The sequence below is a fragment of the Panthera onca genome, chromosome D3 (assembly GCF_046562875.1).
Source record: "Panthera onca isolate mPanOnc1 chromosome D3, mPanOnc1 haplotype 2, whole genome shotgun sequence".
Taxonomy (NCBI): domain Eukaryota; kingdom Metazoa; phylum Chordata; class Mammalia; order Carnivora; family Felidae; genus Panthera; species Panthera onca.
The window spans coordinates 22,405,247-22,420,495 of NC_138350.1; the positions used below are offsets into that span (position 1 = coordinate 22,405,247).

Sequence of the window (15,249 nt, forward strand, 5' to 3'; positions counted from 1 at the left end):
CCCTTTCTTTCCAGATTGGGGGCCCCAACTTTGTGGCACCCCCAGCAGCAACAGTCCCAGCCAACCTAGGAGCATCCATGGGCAGTGGCCTGAGTGACCTCTTTGACCTGACCAGTGGTGTGGGCACGCTGTCAGGATCGTACGTGGCCCCCAAAGCAGTAAGTACTGTGCCTCCTTCCATGGCAGGAGCAGAAAATTAAGACACTGGCTGATGTGTGGGTTCCTTAGATGGCCCGTTCATGGAATCGGCTCAGCCAACAAGGATGGACCCAAGGAGCAACAGTTTGCCAACACGATGCTGAGGGCAGCTAGGGGCTATGGGAGCAGAGGGAAGAGATGCTAGGTGGGGCCTGGGAAGACCTCCCAGAGTGGGGTCACTGGAGCTCTGGCCTGTAGATCAAGTCTGAATTGGCCGGACACACAAGTGGAGAGATGGCTCTGAGTGGAGGTAACGGCCTGTAGAGGGGCCTGGAGGTGAGGGAGAGAGAGCTGGCAGAAGTCCTGGCTCGTCGGAGCAGCAGTTCTCAGCGCTGCCCCACCCAACACCCTTTATCAACGATAGACAGTGCCTGGTGTATCCTTTATTTCCTGTGTTTAAAGGAGATGCGTGGACTGTGCAACCTACTTATGTGTATCATTTCAGACTTAGTAAGATGCTGTCACTTCATAAAGGAGACATCCAGGGAAGAGTATCAAATTATATATTTCAGTGTCATAAAGGTTTGGGCCCACCCGCCCTGGAAGATCTGATGAAGTTGTCAGGTGTTTGTAGTTCGGGTGTTGTAAGCCTTGTGGCCAGTGGTGCCCTCAGCTTCTGAAGTGGTGACTGACTCCCACTAAAGGTTCAGTAAAACAACACGAGGAACAGGCTTTCTTTGATTTTCACCATAGTTAGGATCCCAGCAATCTGGGGGTATGTTGAAACCGTACAAAACATACTCGAGGGATGGAGGACAATTGCTCGTCGAGGGGACTGTTGTCCTCCCAGCAGCATGTCTAGCATCCCTGACCCCAGCCCACTAAACGTGGTGCCTCCCCGCCATTGTGCCACCTGAAGATGCCCCATGCTACCTAAGGGCGGTGCTCCCCCAAGACTCCTGGCTACACTAGAGGTTCGGGAGGGAAGAAACCGGCAAGATCAGCAGCACCAGGCTGTGAGGGTTTCTGTCAGTCCTAGCGGTGGAGCTCTTAGAAGGTTCTAAGCAGAGATGAAACAGATTTGCACTTGAGAGAGATTGCTTTGGCTCCACTGTGTGTGGGGTGGGAGGCAGGTTGGAAGGGTTAGAACAGAAACAGGTGCCCAGTGAGGAGACTGGTAGGAGTTGTATGCTGATGGTGGCCCGGACGAGGTGGGCACCTTTGAGGGTGGAGGCAAAAGGCTGCACTGGAGAGCTCGGGCGGTGGGACTGGCAGAATGTGGGGGTTGGTGGGGAGGAGAGGATGCTGGCTCAAGTGGTGGGGTGGGGGAGGTGCCATCTGCAGAGATGGGGGCGAGGGGAAGGAAGAAGAGCTGAGTTTGGGAGACAAGATCATGTGGGCCTGGCACTGAGGAGAGCGCAGTGCGGGCCAGGCCCCCAGCATCAAGGAAGCTGCCAGAGGGGACCGACATGGCCAGACTCTGGTTGGACACTGTGTCTGCCACTTCGTTCCCAGCCGGAGCCCCTCTCTCTCTTCCAAGGTTCCCTTCCCAGAGCAGGACGCCGCTGAGCTCCAGGGGCAAGGGGATATCTCTGCTGTGACTGGGGGGACATGAGCCAGCACCTGCCCTGGCCTCACCAGGTGTGCTGGCTGTACCTGAGGTGGTGATAGCAGGATGTGGGCCCACGGAGCCCACGGCAGACAGGAAGTCTAGACAGGAAGTGCCAACAGCTGCACACTTCTGTGCCATGGACTGCGTGAACATGGCACAGCCCCCACACCCCTAAATCTTGCCAGAAGCCTTATGGTGCTGTGATTCCTGTTCTGAGGTTGAGAAATCTGGGTGTTTTACGTAAGGTCACACAGCCGGTAAGTGAGAGTCTGAAACTGATGCAGGGTGGTGGCACCAAAGCCTCTGTTCCTTACCCCTGCGTGATCATGCCCCGAAGTGTTTGCGAACATCCTGTGTGCCTGCCTCAGTGTCATAGGTTGGCAGAATCACTAATTGCTCCCCAGATCGGTTACCTCACTGCATGAGGCCGACGCATACATGTTAAAAACCCAGAGCAACAATGACCTCTGCAATCCTGTGGGTGCCAGGCCTTGCCAGGACTGCAGACCCGCCAGGAATATTAAGTCTGGAGCTGGCCTTCTGCTTGTGTGTTCATTTTACTGGATGCTGTCATTGCTTTTTCTTGGGTGTGCCAACAGTGAGTGCTAGAAGTGGGAGGTTAGAGGATCACCCGGTCAGAGGAATTCATCGCAGGCTGCCTGCAAGAGGAGTCCTTGCAGCACAGGCAGGACTTTCCCCTTTATCTGAGACACAGGAGTTTCTGGGGTGTGGGTGTGTTCTGCCTTCAGAAGTAGTAGGTATGTCATCTACATTTTCCTAACAGCACTGTGACTACCTAGAATGGTTTGTCCCACATGCATTCCCCCCCATGCATGTGGGGGTAAATCCGTTTGCCAAAATTCCTGGTCAAGGGAATAAGGCTTTCACTGCACAAGAACTTGGAGTTCCTCAAGCATTTGGACCGGTGGGTGGTGATATTTCCTTGGGTCCTTCAGGAAATGCTGAAGATTAGTTCTGTGGTGGGCTAGACTCCATGAACCCACAGTGACCAAGAGAGACGAGGTCCCCACCCTCAGCAGTAAGTCCCAGTGACAGGCACTTCTGCAAGAACTGCGAAAGGGGGCCTGCTGGTGGGGGGTGCTGCAGGGCCCAGAGAAGCCACTGTGGGGGCATTCTCTGAGCTCTCTGCTTGCTGGATCTCAGCTGAGGCTAAAGCCCTGAAATTCTGCCCTCACACATTTGTCCCAGGGAAACAAAGGATGATCAGGTTAGCACGTGGGGTGGGGGTGGGAGTGCCTGCAGAAGCACTTTCCAAATAGGGAACAATGTGGTGGGGGAGGGCAGAGGAGCAGGTGCAATCCAAGCCTGGCAGAGGGGACACCAGGCCATGGAAGCCATGGGGAGTGGAAGCCGTTGCAGGACTGGGAGGGTTTTTAAGGATACCATGGTCAAATTTGCATTTTTTTAAAGTTTTATTTATTTAGGTAATCTCTACACCACACATGGGGCTCAAACTCACAACCCCGAGATCGAGTTGCATGCTCCGCTGACTGAGCCAGCCAGGTGCCCCCAGATTCGCATTTTAAAAGATGACTTTAGGGGTACCTGGGTAGCTCAGCTGGTTGAGCGTCTGACTCTTGATTTTGACTCAGATCATGGTCCCAGGGTCATGGGATGGAGCCCTGTGTTCGGCTCCACACAGAGCTTGGAACCTGCTTCGGATTCTCTCCGTCTCCCTTTGCCCTGCTTGCTCTTACGCTCTCTGAATGAATGAATGAGTGAATGAATGAATGAATAAAAATAAATAAAAGATGACTTGGCTGCTGTGAAGGGCGGGGAGAGAGGGCCTGGGTCAGCCACGTGGGCTGCTGCCTTACCCAGTGGACTCTGACTGGCTCAGATGCAGGAGTGCCTGCAGAGAGAAGTAGAGGCCCTGGCGGCAGACGGAGGAGGTGGGGGTGATAGGACCTGGGCCGTGTGACAGTGTTGTAGGGGTTGGGATCGGCTGAGGGTGGGGACCCAGACGTCTCTGAAGTTCCTGGAATTGGCACCTTGAGAGATGGTGAGACATTTGCCCATGCAGGGCACCTTGGGGAAGCTCTCAAGGGGGCCTGGGTCTTTTGACCTCGGGGGCCTGTGAGGCATCTGAGACAAAAATGTCCTGAAAGGCATTTTCGCAACCGTGGGTGACGCTTGTGGATGTCCTGCGTGGTTGGGGTTTTAATTCAAGCTGTCTCACTTTGCAAGCACTGTGTGAATGCCGGTGCCACAGCAAGCTCTAAGCCAAGGATGTAAAGACAGAAAGCAGAGCCCTTCCCCTCAAAGAGCTGGCTGGGTGCAGGGGAGACAGACACACAGACTCACATTTATCTGTTAAAATGTCTTGGTGGTGGGAATGTAGGGAAGGAACCTAGGTGAGAGGCAGTGGCTCTTGAGCTGAGGCTCCCGTGCAGCCAGGCAGCAGAGGGCCTACCAGGCAAGAGGCCGTCTTAGGTGCTGTCCTTGGTCAGGCCAGTTTCTACAATTAAAAGGCCAGCCCTGCAGCGCCTGGGTGGCTCAGTCGGTTGAGTGTCTGACTCTGGATTTCAGCTCAGGTCATGATCTCATGGTTCATGAGATTGAGCCCTGCATTAGGCTCTGCACTGACAGCACAGAGCATGCTTGGGATTCTCTCTCTCTCCCTCTCTCTGCCCCTCCTCTGCTTGTGTGCACATGCACACCTCTCTCTCTTTCTCTTTCTCTTAAAATAAATAAACTTAAAAAAAAAAAAAAAAAAAGGCCAGCCCTGCCTTCTGCTAGGAAGAACAGACTGTGACAGCCAGGGAGGCCTCAGGCTCTGGCTGAGGCCCCAGATGCCCTTGGGCTCTTGATTCTACTTGGCTCTTCAGGAGGCTGGCAGGACCCACGTGTCTCATTACCTTCCTCAGTGCTACTGACTGAGTGTTCCTTCTTGAGCCTCTGGAGACTGGTCAGCCCTTGGGCACACCAAACACCTCCCTACCCCAGGCTGCTCTGACACAGCCACACTGAGGTGGTGCCCTCCATGGCCCATGCCGGATTGTTCCTCTCGTCCCAAGATCCACAAGGTCACCTCCTAGTGGTAAAGGCAGGTGTGGTTGATCGGAGAGAGTGGGGGAGAGGGGGAAGGAGAAGAGGGGGCGGACCCTCCAGTGGGCTATTAAGTTTTAGCGCAGTGGCAAACATGAGCCTCGTCCCCGCTGTCTTCCCTGCAGGTGTGGCTCCCGGCCATGAAGGCCAAGGGGTTGGAGATCTCAGGTACCTTCACCCGCCAGGTGGGCTCCATCTCCATGGACCTGCAGCTGACCAACAAGGCCCTGCAGGTCATGACCGACTTTGCCATCCAGTTTAACCGCAACAGGTGAGCTCCCTGAGGCCGGTCTGTTGAGAGCCCATGCTGGTGACTGTAGGCAGCGGCTGAGAGCTCTGAGGGGTCTGGTGCCTCGTTTCTGGTGAAGACGGATATTCCTGCATCTCAGGCCAAAGCCCTCTAAAGCAGCGATTTTTTTTCTTCCCAGTGACCTCTTTACGTGGACCCCATAATACCAAGCACAGGGGGAGAGTGTCTCCCCGTATTTTAGCCTTCCTCCACTGCCCAAAGAGTGTTTTGCTGACAAAAACCCCCAGCTCCAAACTAGGAACTTGCCTTTGGCAAACACCCCACATAACAGGAGGTAGCCTCCTGTCCAGGCCTGAGTTGCTCTCATCTCAGGGCCCAGCTCTAAGAAGCCTGACGGGGGGGTGGACCTTCCTGCCCCAGCCCCTTGTGGCACAGGATTAAACCATCAGAATGAGCCTCTGGGAGTGGTGGCTGCCCTGGGCTCTTCACCCCCACTGGGTCCCCTGCGCTGGAGGTTCCTGGGGAAGGTTTCCTCTCTGGCACCATGAGGGTCTTCACGGACCAGACCCACTAGGCCAGGGCTCTCTAGGGGACCCAAGCAGCCTCTCCTGATGATTCTTCTTCCTGAGCAGCTCTAGTGATGAGCAAACTGAGCCTCTAAGAAGTTGACTGAAGGGGCTGCTTCCTCAGGGAGAGCCCTCAAGCCAGTGGGTCCTGACCCTCCATCAGCTCTGCTACTCACCCTCAGATGGCCCCAGAGGCCATAGAAGCACTCGGGGTTCTAAGGGGTAGTCCCACTGCTTGCTCGTAACAGACGTACAGCATGCTGACAACCTCCTGGGTAGCAGACCCTGTGCCGAGGGCTTTAGGAGTACATATTATCTTACTTTGAGCCCAGGGAAGTCCATGCCATTACCCCCCTTTCAGTAGATAATGACACCTGGGCTCAGAATAGGTGGCTTGCCCAGGATCAGTGGGGGAGCTTCCAGGAAAGCCTGAAGCGCTGGGCCACCACAGGAGCCCATGGTTCCCCCACATCACCTCCCACTGTGTCCCAGGCAGGCCTGATTGCCATCGTGGGCAAGTACAGGCCAGGTCAGGCAGCTCAAGCTCTGGGTCTCAGCTACTCACCCCATAGGGTCTGAACACAGGCCTGCCCCTCCCTGATTCTCCGTGTCCTGGAGGATGAGAGAATGTATACTTCTCACTGTTTTTATGAGGGTAGGAGTTGGTATAATTTCAAATGTCCAGGTTGGGCACAGTGAGCTGTTGGTTCATGGTCATGTATCACACTCATGGGGATCCTCTTGATATACCCACGTGTTGCTTTACCAAGAAGCAGGGCTTTTCTGAATCTCTCCCTGGCCAGTTCTAAGCTAGACAGTGAAATCTGGCATCTTGCTTGGGGTGGTCACATCTGTCTTGGGAGATGGGGATTGCCAGCAGCTTATAGTCCAGGCCCCTGGTGTCAGATGGAGCTCCTCAAGGGCAGGACAGAGCAAGGCCATGTTCACCCAGGCCTACCCAGTGCCTAGGCCAGAGGAGCAGAGGAGTAGAGATAGGCTTCAGGCCTGCAGCTGGCCTGGGGCTCCTTCCTCCTGTCCACATGGTCATTGAGGGTGGGGTCAGGAACTTATCCTTCCGTCCTGGGCCTAGAGCTGAGGTGAGGCCAGCTGACTGGAGAGGCCTCTTGCCAGCTGCTGCCCTAGCTCTGGAGCCTGAGGAGCCCATACATCCCTCGTCAGCACCTGTTCCCCCTGCCATTCCCGCGGGGGCTTCTCTTTCCCCAGCTTCGGCCTGGCCCCTGCCGCCCCCCTCCAGGTCCACGCACCACTCAGCCCCAACCAGACTGTGGAAATCTCTCTGCCTCTCAACACGGTGGGCTCGGTCATGAAGATGGAGCCTCTGAACAACCTCCAGGTGTGTTCCAGACAGGGCCAAGCACCCCCGTCCTCACCTGCCCACTCACTGCAGGGAAGGAGCCCAGTGGAGAATTCTGGGGTCTGGGGGTCTGGCCTTTGTTGGCAAAGGGGTGTGTCTATGGAGTTGTGCCCTTAGCTGAAGATCTGGCAGGGGAGGCCTAATCCGAGGGAATGTGGTTACCAGGGAAGGGATGTGAGGGAACCTGCTCAGGGGGGAAGCACAGGGAACAGGCCTTTCCTGGGGCCTCAGAGGTAGTATTGGGCATCAGGGACCAATTAGGTGGCCTTGTTCCTAGGTGGCCGTAAAGAACAACATTGACGTCTTCTACTTCAGCACTTTGTACCCACTGCATATCCTCTTTGTGGAGGATGGGAAGATGGGTGAGTCCTGATGGTGCCCCTTGGAGTCCCTGGAAGAGAACGATTGAGTTTGCCCCGCAGTGAAGTCTGTGAGTCGCTGGCCTCTCTGCAGAGCCTAAGGCGAGGGTCACACCTCCTTCAAGGCCCCCTGGGTGTTGCCTGGCCATCTCTGTCCCGAGGTGGGGGCGGGCCACACGGGAGCTTTCACTCCTGGGTTCTCCTGCTCTGCCCCTTGGCCATCCCCACGGGCTCTCGAGGCCGCAAGCCAACACCGTGCCACACTTGATGTCCGTCTCCCGTGCCCTGGCTGAAACCCCTGAGAAGACTCATCCCCACCCCGGGAGGGCTCTCTGCCAGCTCAGAGCTGTGCGGACAACTTTGCCCACATCATCTCTCAGTCACCGCAGAAGCCCTGTGACACAGGCTGTGATTAACAAGCAGACTGCTCGGGACCAGGAAGGAGCACATGTGTGGATACTGGGAAGGGGAGATTTAAGGCGCAGAGGTGGGAAGCCCAGGGCTTTTTGGAAGCGCACTGGCAGCCACCTTCACAGAGCTGAGGGTCTGTTCAGGGAAGCAGCAGGCGCGGTGGCAGAGCCAGTCCCTGTCTTCAGCTTCAGGTTGGCATCCCCGGCAGACCCACTTCCTGCTGGATGTCAATGAGCAGGGCCACGGGTTTATCGGGGTCCCATCTTCTACCCTGCCCCCCCATCTTCCAGACCGGCAGATGTTCCTGGCCACGTGGAAGGACATTCCCAATGAAAATGAAGCCCAGTTCCAGATCAGAGACTGCCCCCTCAACACGGGTAGGACTTTGCACCCTCCCCCACCCTCCTGCCCATTGCACACTGCCCTGCACCCGTGCCCCCGGCCCTCACACCGCTGACTGGGGGCCCTTCTCGCTCTCAGAGGCTGTGAGCAGCAGGCTCCAGAGCAGCAACATCTTCACTGTCGCCAAGAGGAACGTGGAGGGCCAGGACATGCTCTACCAGTCCCTGAAGCTGACCAACGGCATCTGGGTGCTGGCAGAGCTGCGTATCCAGCCAGGCAACCCCAGCTTCACGGTGAGGGTCCCTGCTCCTGCCCTGCCAGCCCCAGGGTGTCTGCCTCCATGTTCCCGGCAGCCTTTCCTGCCCTCGCTCCTTCCCAGACTAGGGGTCAGTTCTGATGGGGTGCACTCTAGTCCAGCTAGGCTGGGGTCCCTTGGAACCTGGCACGAATGAGCATCAGAATTCTGACCCTAGCTCCAAACTCTGCTCATCAGGTTATCCAGTCAGACACCAAACTGTGTCACCAAACAGTGAGTTGGACTAGAAGGTTCTATAACATTGGCCCCTGTGAGGTGGCACAGTGGGCCCGAGGCCCACCTGACTGGGAAATGGCACTCCTGGGCCTGTACCCTGGCCCTCCTCCTACTCTTTCCTGCCTGAGGGCCCGCCTGGGAGGATGCTGATTCCCAGCATCTCATCCTTCCTGGCCTTTGTGTCAGACCCCAGTCAGAACATGGCTTCCACGGAGTGCGTGGTCGTCGTGGAGGCCGTGCTGCTCTTCCAGGCCCCAGAGAGCTCCAGGCTTTGCTTCTCCCCCGGAACCAAAGTCTCTGGCAGGCGTGGCCCTCCAGACGTTGTTCCCGGGCCCCGCTGGCGGTGTTGGCACTGTGGTTGGGCGGGGGCCGCGGCATTGGCTTCGGTCATGGTAATTTCCGTCTCCCTATGTTTGGTTGCTGCATGCCCACCCTCCCTGCCGGTGCCCGTGGTGCAGGACTTGGAGGTTAGCAGATTGCTTTTCTCTTCCTCTTTCCCCTCATTCTCCCCAGCCATACCTTGCACAGCTCACATCCCAGCCTGGCTCCAGTGCACCCTGCCTCTCCTAGCCTTGCCTCACCCTGCTGCTCCCCAGAGCGGGGCAGACATGCATGCAGGCCGCAGGCAGAGGGCACGCCAAAGCTTCCCAACCAGGTGAACCCGATTGAGGAGCTGGTACTCCTACTTCCCCACACACGCAGTGTGCACAGAGTCCTCCAGAGAAGATTGGACCCCACGGGCCCACCACGGCTGGCTTCCGGAGCTCCATTTGCTCCTCCCTTTCCTAATCACACCCTTTAGAAGCAGTGATTTTGGCAGAAGTGGTGGCGGCACTCGTTTCTCCTCTGCCTCTCCCTACTCTCCAGGCTCACGATGCGGCAAAACTTCCTGTGCAGGAAGCCAGGAAGAATCCTCGGTGCCTGCCCCCCAGTCTCTCTAAGCAGAGGCCTGCTCCCTCTCGGCCCCCTGCCTCCTCAGAGACCCCAGCCCTCCACAGGCTGTGAAGGGCCCCAGCAGCTCTGCGGGGTGGGGGCTGGGCACTCCCTGACAGCCTCCAGCTCATGATTCACGCTGCCTGCCAGCAGGGCCGTGGTGGCTGGGCTGACAGCAGGTGTGTGGGCTGCAAGTATATTTGGTCCACGCAGCAGCCACCCACTCCGCTTTACCACACATCTGCCCCAGCTGTGCTGCCCCCAGGCCACACATGCACACCGCACTCTTCCATCTGGTTCTCCCCCTCTCTTCCCTCCCTGTGTTCCTTCCCGGCCCCAGAGAGGAGCCCAGAGAACTGAGTCCTCCGTCCCCTGACCTCTCTTTCCCCCCCTGCAGCTGTCCCTGAAATGTCGAGCGCCAGAGGTGTCCCAACATGTGTACCAGGCCTATGAGACCATCCTCAAGAACTGAGGCCCCATCCAGTGCCCGTCCCAGCCTTCTGCCAGCCCCATCGAGGAGCCCCCCAGGAGTGGCAGCACCTCCTCCCCGGAGAGGTCGAGCAAGGCCGCCCATGGAGCTCCCTGGTCCTGACCGCCGGGCCCACCTAGGTCCTCAGGGCGGGGCAGCATTCCACCTGGAGTGAAAGCTCGGGGACTCCCCTCTTCTATTGCTGCTGACAGGGTCAGGTGAGGAGGGGACCAAAGAAAACAGAGCCAGAGGGGCCACAGAAGCTGATCGGCCGACCCAGGGTTCTTCTCTTCCTTTTCCCCGGCTGGTGCCTGAAGGGTGAGCGTGTGGCTCCCTCCTCGGGGCTCTTGGTCCAGGAAGCCCCCTGCCCTTCAGTCTCTTTTGGGTCAGTGTTAGAGGTCTTCCCTGTTGCCCGCTCTCGTGCCAGGCTGCCCTGGTGTGTGTGGAAGGTTCCCTTGGTGGGCGGTGGGGAGCTCTTCTGTCGGGTCTAGGGCTCCCAGGGCCTACACCCCAACCCTCCCTCCTGCATCCACCCAGGCTGGGGCCCTGTGGTTGTGCCAGTTGGGCCACAGCCTCCTGAGCACTGACCCGCATGGGCAAGACTGGGCAGAAACTTCCAGAGCCCCTGCCCAGACTCTTGCTCCCCTAGCAGTTGTACACACCCACTCACCCCACTCCCTCTCTTGCCCCTGAGGACGGTCACTGCCTACGATATAGTCCTTGGCGTCCCCTGTGTTGCTGAAGCAGAGACAGGGCTGAGAGATGGGGTACGTGGGTGAGCGCGGTGCTTCCTATCTGGGGTTTCTTTGGGGTTTCTCCTTAGTGTCTGCTGCCCTCCCCCTGGCCTCTCAAGTTTCAGTTGTGTCTGACAGACCATTAGGTTTTCCTGTACTGCTGTTTAATAATAAAGAAAGATTCTGCTTTTGGCAATCACGGACACTTTTTTCCCCTTCCACTAAATGTCAGAATTGAAAATTGCCTCCGAGTGGTTGAGGATGGTTTTCTGACCCCTGCAGTAACTATAATATACATAGAGAAGAGAAAATATATATATGTATATATGTATATGTATATATATATATATATATATATATATATATATATTCATGTATATAAAATGTATGTTGACTCTTATTTTCAAAAACAGAAAGTGAATAAAAATGATGACATCAAGCGTGTCCCTGGCCAGTGTGTCAGGTCCTGAGACTCTTCTGGGTGTGGTCCTGGGTCCAAGATCAAGGGCTCCAGCTGTGTGCCCAGCCCCTCCCCTGGCTCTCTGAGGACAGTGCCTTTTCCTCTACCCTGTCCTTAAAAACGGACCTCTGAGGCCTGCTCGTCTCCCTGGCACCTCTCCTGCCCTTGATCCTAACCCCACCCAGCCGTCTTGCCTTTTGATGTTGCCTGAGAAGGCTGACTTCTGTTTTGGTTTTCCTCAGCTCCCTGCCATCAGGAAGGCTCCCAGGAGCGGCGGGGAGGTGCTCTGATCGGGGGCAGCTGCGGGAGAGAGGGAACAGTCGGGTAGGCCAAGCGCCAGGCCTGTCTGGGCAGGCTCCTCCCCGCTCTGCGTCTGCGGCTGGCTGAGTGCGGGTACTAAGCGGGTGCCCACCCCAGCTACCACTAAGGACGTCCCCTGTGGCTCCAGTGCCGGCACTGGAGGGCAGCCAGACCCTGGGCAGAGCCCCAACAGCCAAAGCTGCCTGTGGTTCTCAGTGCCTGGTGGTCAGTGGGCCTTCAGCCTGCCACTGCGGGGGGAGCAGCCTGGGTGCCCTGACCCCATTTCAGCCCAGCCACTCCCTGCACTGCCTGCTTCTGACCCAATGTTGCTTTCCTAGCTCTGGAGGGGCTGAAAGAACAGTGTCAGGAGGAGTACCTGGCTCTCCACTGACCCACCTCTTAACCCCTGGCACTGAAAAGACTAGAGTGGTCAAATCCCTTGATTGCACAGTCCAGTTCTCAGTTTACCTGAAAGTCCCGGGCTCAGAAGGCCCTACACCAACACAGCTGTGGTACCCTCAGTGGTGGACTAGAGAAACAGGGTTTTGAGCCCTTGATGAGGCTTACCCTGGCTTGCTACGTCGCCTGCCACCCCTGATTGGCTGAGGTCATGGCTCCACACCTCTCTGCCACGGAGGGCAGACTAGAAGTGTAGGGTAGCTGTCTGCAGCGGGGTGATGATGGATGAGGAGGCCCAGGACTGAGTACTGGGGTGAGGAGGCAGAGCTGATGAGAAAGACTGGCCTGCTGGGACGGAGCACCTTGGACTGTCACTGGACACCTTGGGTCCTGTATAAAGCTGTGGACGGGACCTTACCATGATTGTGCCTTTCCCCCAGTCACATGGCACCTGGCATGATGGGGCCCAGCAGAGTCCACATTTGCAGGGAAAAACTGAGGCAGGGAGAGCATCTTCACCCCCAGTTCCCCAAGCCTGGGCCTTACCACATCACTGCATCCAAAAAACAAGCAGCCAGGGCCACCACTGGGGCCCAGGCCTTTAGGAGAAGTGCTTTAGGGGATGGCCGGTCAGCCCCAGTTCTGTCCTTCAGAAGCCTCCCTGTTTCCCCTCATCTGAGTGAGGGCTCATCACGTGCCTTTTCACCCTCCTCACGTGGCACTCCCTGGTCCTGATATGCTCAGGCCTGCCCCCTCTCAGGGCCTGACACCTTTCGGGAGCCTTAGTGTCCTATAGAAGATTCTCAAGTGTTCTGGGCCTTCCCAGCCAGTTGAGGAGTTTGTCTACAACCAGGTATTTCTGGAGGGCCCAACAAATGCCCAGGGGCCAGATGGGCTCCCTGTGTGCCAGACACTGTGCTAAGTAAGGCCTGTGGGGGGACCTCATTTTACTTTTTTTTTTTTTTTTCTCTTCAGCTAGTGGTTTGCTTTGTTTTTAGTTTTGTTTTTTGTTTTGGGTTTTGTTTTTTGTTTTTTGTTTTTTGTTTTTCCCTATGGAGAGGGCTAGCTTCTGGACCATGGGAAAAGATAAGCCATACAAAATATCCCTCCCATCTTCCTCAGTTTTTAGTTTTTCTCCCTCAATGCAAACTTTGTTGCTAGATTGGGGTTTTCTTCCAGGAATATTCTGTGCACGTATACAAGCAAATCCGTGGAGATATTTACTAAACAAACGGCAGCACCTTCCAGACGCTACCAGCCCTTTGCTTTCCTTACCTATCAGTGCAAACAGGCACACCTCAGAATTTCACAGGTGAACGGGCTGCCATTAGCTGGGGTCTGCTGCTGGACATTCAGGCAGTTTCCATCCTCTGTGAGTCCAAGCAACAGTGTGGTAAATATCTGCCTACATACGTCCTCGCTCGTGGGCACAAATGTAGCTGTAGGATCTAGCTCCAGAATTGCTGGACCAGAGGGTGTAGCATTTTATATTTTAAAGTGTACTTCTTGTTTTGAGAAGGCAATGTATTCACATGACTCAAAATCCAAAAGGCAAAAAAAGAAGTGAAAAATCCTACTCCTCAATCCTCTTCCCAAAGGAATGCAGTGTTACCTTCCAAAGAGACTCAAAGAGGGGCGCCTGGGTGGCTCAGTTGGTTAAGCGTCTGACTTCAGCCTGGGTCACGACCTTATGGGCCGTGGGTTCGTGCCCCGCCTCGGGCTCTGTGCTGACAGCTAGGAGTCTGGACCCTGCTTCAGATTCTGTGTCTCCCTCTCTATCTCTGCTCCTCCCCTGCTCACACTCTGTCTCTTAAAAATGAGTAAACGTTAAAAAAAATTTTTTTTAAGAAATAAGAGAAACTCAAAGATGTCAAATACAGCCCCCACCCCCGCTTTTTTTACACAATGGGTAGCATGGAGTACACCCCAGTCTGCACCATACTTAGATTTTGGAGACTTTTCCATTATCAGCCCATTACAGAGAGGGTCCTCAAGCCTTTTTCTGAGGGCTGTATGCATTTCCATTGAACGGAGGTACCATCCTGAACCAATAGCCCAGCAATGCCCATTGAATTGTTTCTAGGGTATTGCTAATACAAGTGATACTGCAAAGGATATTGACTTTTACACATGGATAAATTCCTCAGGCACGAGTTTCTGGGTCAGAGGTAGGTGCGCTCATAATTTTGGTAGCTGTTGCCAAAAATTCTCCAACTTCCACTCCTGCCAGCCAGGAGTGACATGCCTGCGTCCCCCACCCCTGCACAAATGACCCCCACACTGATGGTGAAAAGTGCTCCCTTACTGTGTTTTCAATGTGCCTCTGTGTGCTTTCAAGCCATTTGTATGTCCTCTTCTGTGAGCTGCTTCATCCTATTTCTTGCCCATCTTTTTCTGTAGAGTTGTCCTCTTACTGATATGTCATTATTTCTTCCCATCTTGTTATTGCCTTTTTACTTTTCCATTCCGAAATGGTTTTCCTATGCTATCTTCCTTTAATTTCTTCTATACTTCCTTGATCTACTATTCGTCTGATCTTCGTTTTGTGTATTTCAATCTTGCTCCATCTGGGCTTTATGTTTGGGACGAGGTAGGGATCCAACTCTCTCTTTTCCCAGATGGTTACCCAGTTGCCTGTATGCCATTCACTGAGCAATTCATCTTTTCCCCACAGAGCTGAAATGTCATTTGTAACATGGACTACATTTCCATATGTATATGAGTGCTTTTCTGGACTCTGTTCTCTACCAGAGAATTTGTCTATTCATTGGCTACTGTGTTTTTTTGTTTTTTTGTTAAAGTATCGTAACTTTGGGTCGCCTGGTTGGCTCAGTTGGTTAAGCGTCCGACTTCGGCTCAGGTCATGAACTCGTGGTTCATGGGTTCGAGTCCCCTGTTGGGCTCTGTGCTGACAGCTCAGAGCCTGGAGCCTGCTTCAGATTTTGTGTCTCCCTCTCTCTCTGCCCCTCCTCTGCTCATGTGCTGTCTCTCTCTCTCAAAAAAACAAACAAACAAAAAAAACAAACAAAACCCAAAAACATTAAAATAACTAAATAAAGTATCATACCTTTGTATTTCCATAATTCACAGTACCATTTTATATTCCCCCTCTTTGTCCCAATTGAACTTTAGAACTAGTTTGTCTTTAAAAAAATCAATGGTGGGGCGCCTAGGTGGCTCAGTCGGTTGAGCGTCCGACTTCGGCTCAGGTCACGATCTCGCGGTCCGTGAGTTCGAGCCCCGCGTCGGGCTCTGGGCTGACGGCTCAGAGCCTGGAGCCTGCTTCCGATTCTGTGTCTC

General features: G+C 55.0%; 1 protein-coding gene and 1 non-coding gene across 8 annotated transcripts in view; both read left to right on the plus strand.

The window, feature by feature from the left end:
* The window catches only part of AP1B1 (adaptor related protein complex 1 subunit beta 1), an 83,960-nt gene extending 72,974 nt beyond the window's left edge, over positions 1-10,986 (plus strand). For all 7 annotated transcript variants that reach the window (XM_060612792.3, XM_060612793.3, XM_060612796.3 and 4 more), the window contains 7 exons: positions 15-158; positions 4,945-5,090; positions 6,860-6,989; positions 7,288-7,372; positions 8,071-8,157; positions 8,261-8,415; positions 9,985-10,986. In XM_060612792.3, the coding sequence (XP_060468775.1) occupies positions 15-158; positions 4,945-5,090; positions 6,860-6,989; positions 7,288-7,372; positions 8,071-8,157; positions 8,261-8,415; positions 9,985-10,059 (822 nt within the window). In that variant the 3' untranslated portion in view covers positions 10,060-10,986. The remainder of the gene's footprint in view (positions 1-14; positions 159-4,944; positions 5,091-6,859; positions 6,990-7,287; positions 7,373-8,070; positions 8,158-8,260; positions 8,416-9,984) is intronic.
* On the plus strand, positions 5,661-5,757 carry LOC132666158 (small nucleolar RNA SNORD125). Its single transcript, XR_009604533.1, has one exon. It is a non-coding gene; the product is annotated as a small nucleolar RNA SNORD125 (small nucleolar RNA).
* Positions 10,987-15,249: the final 4,263 nt, after the last annotated feature.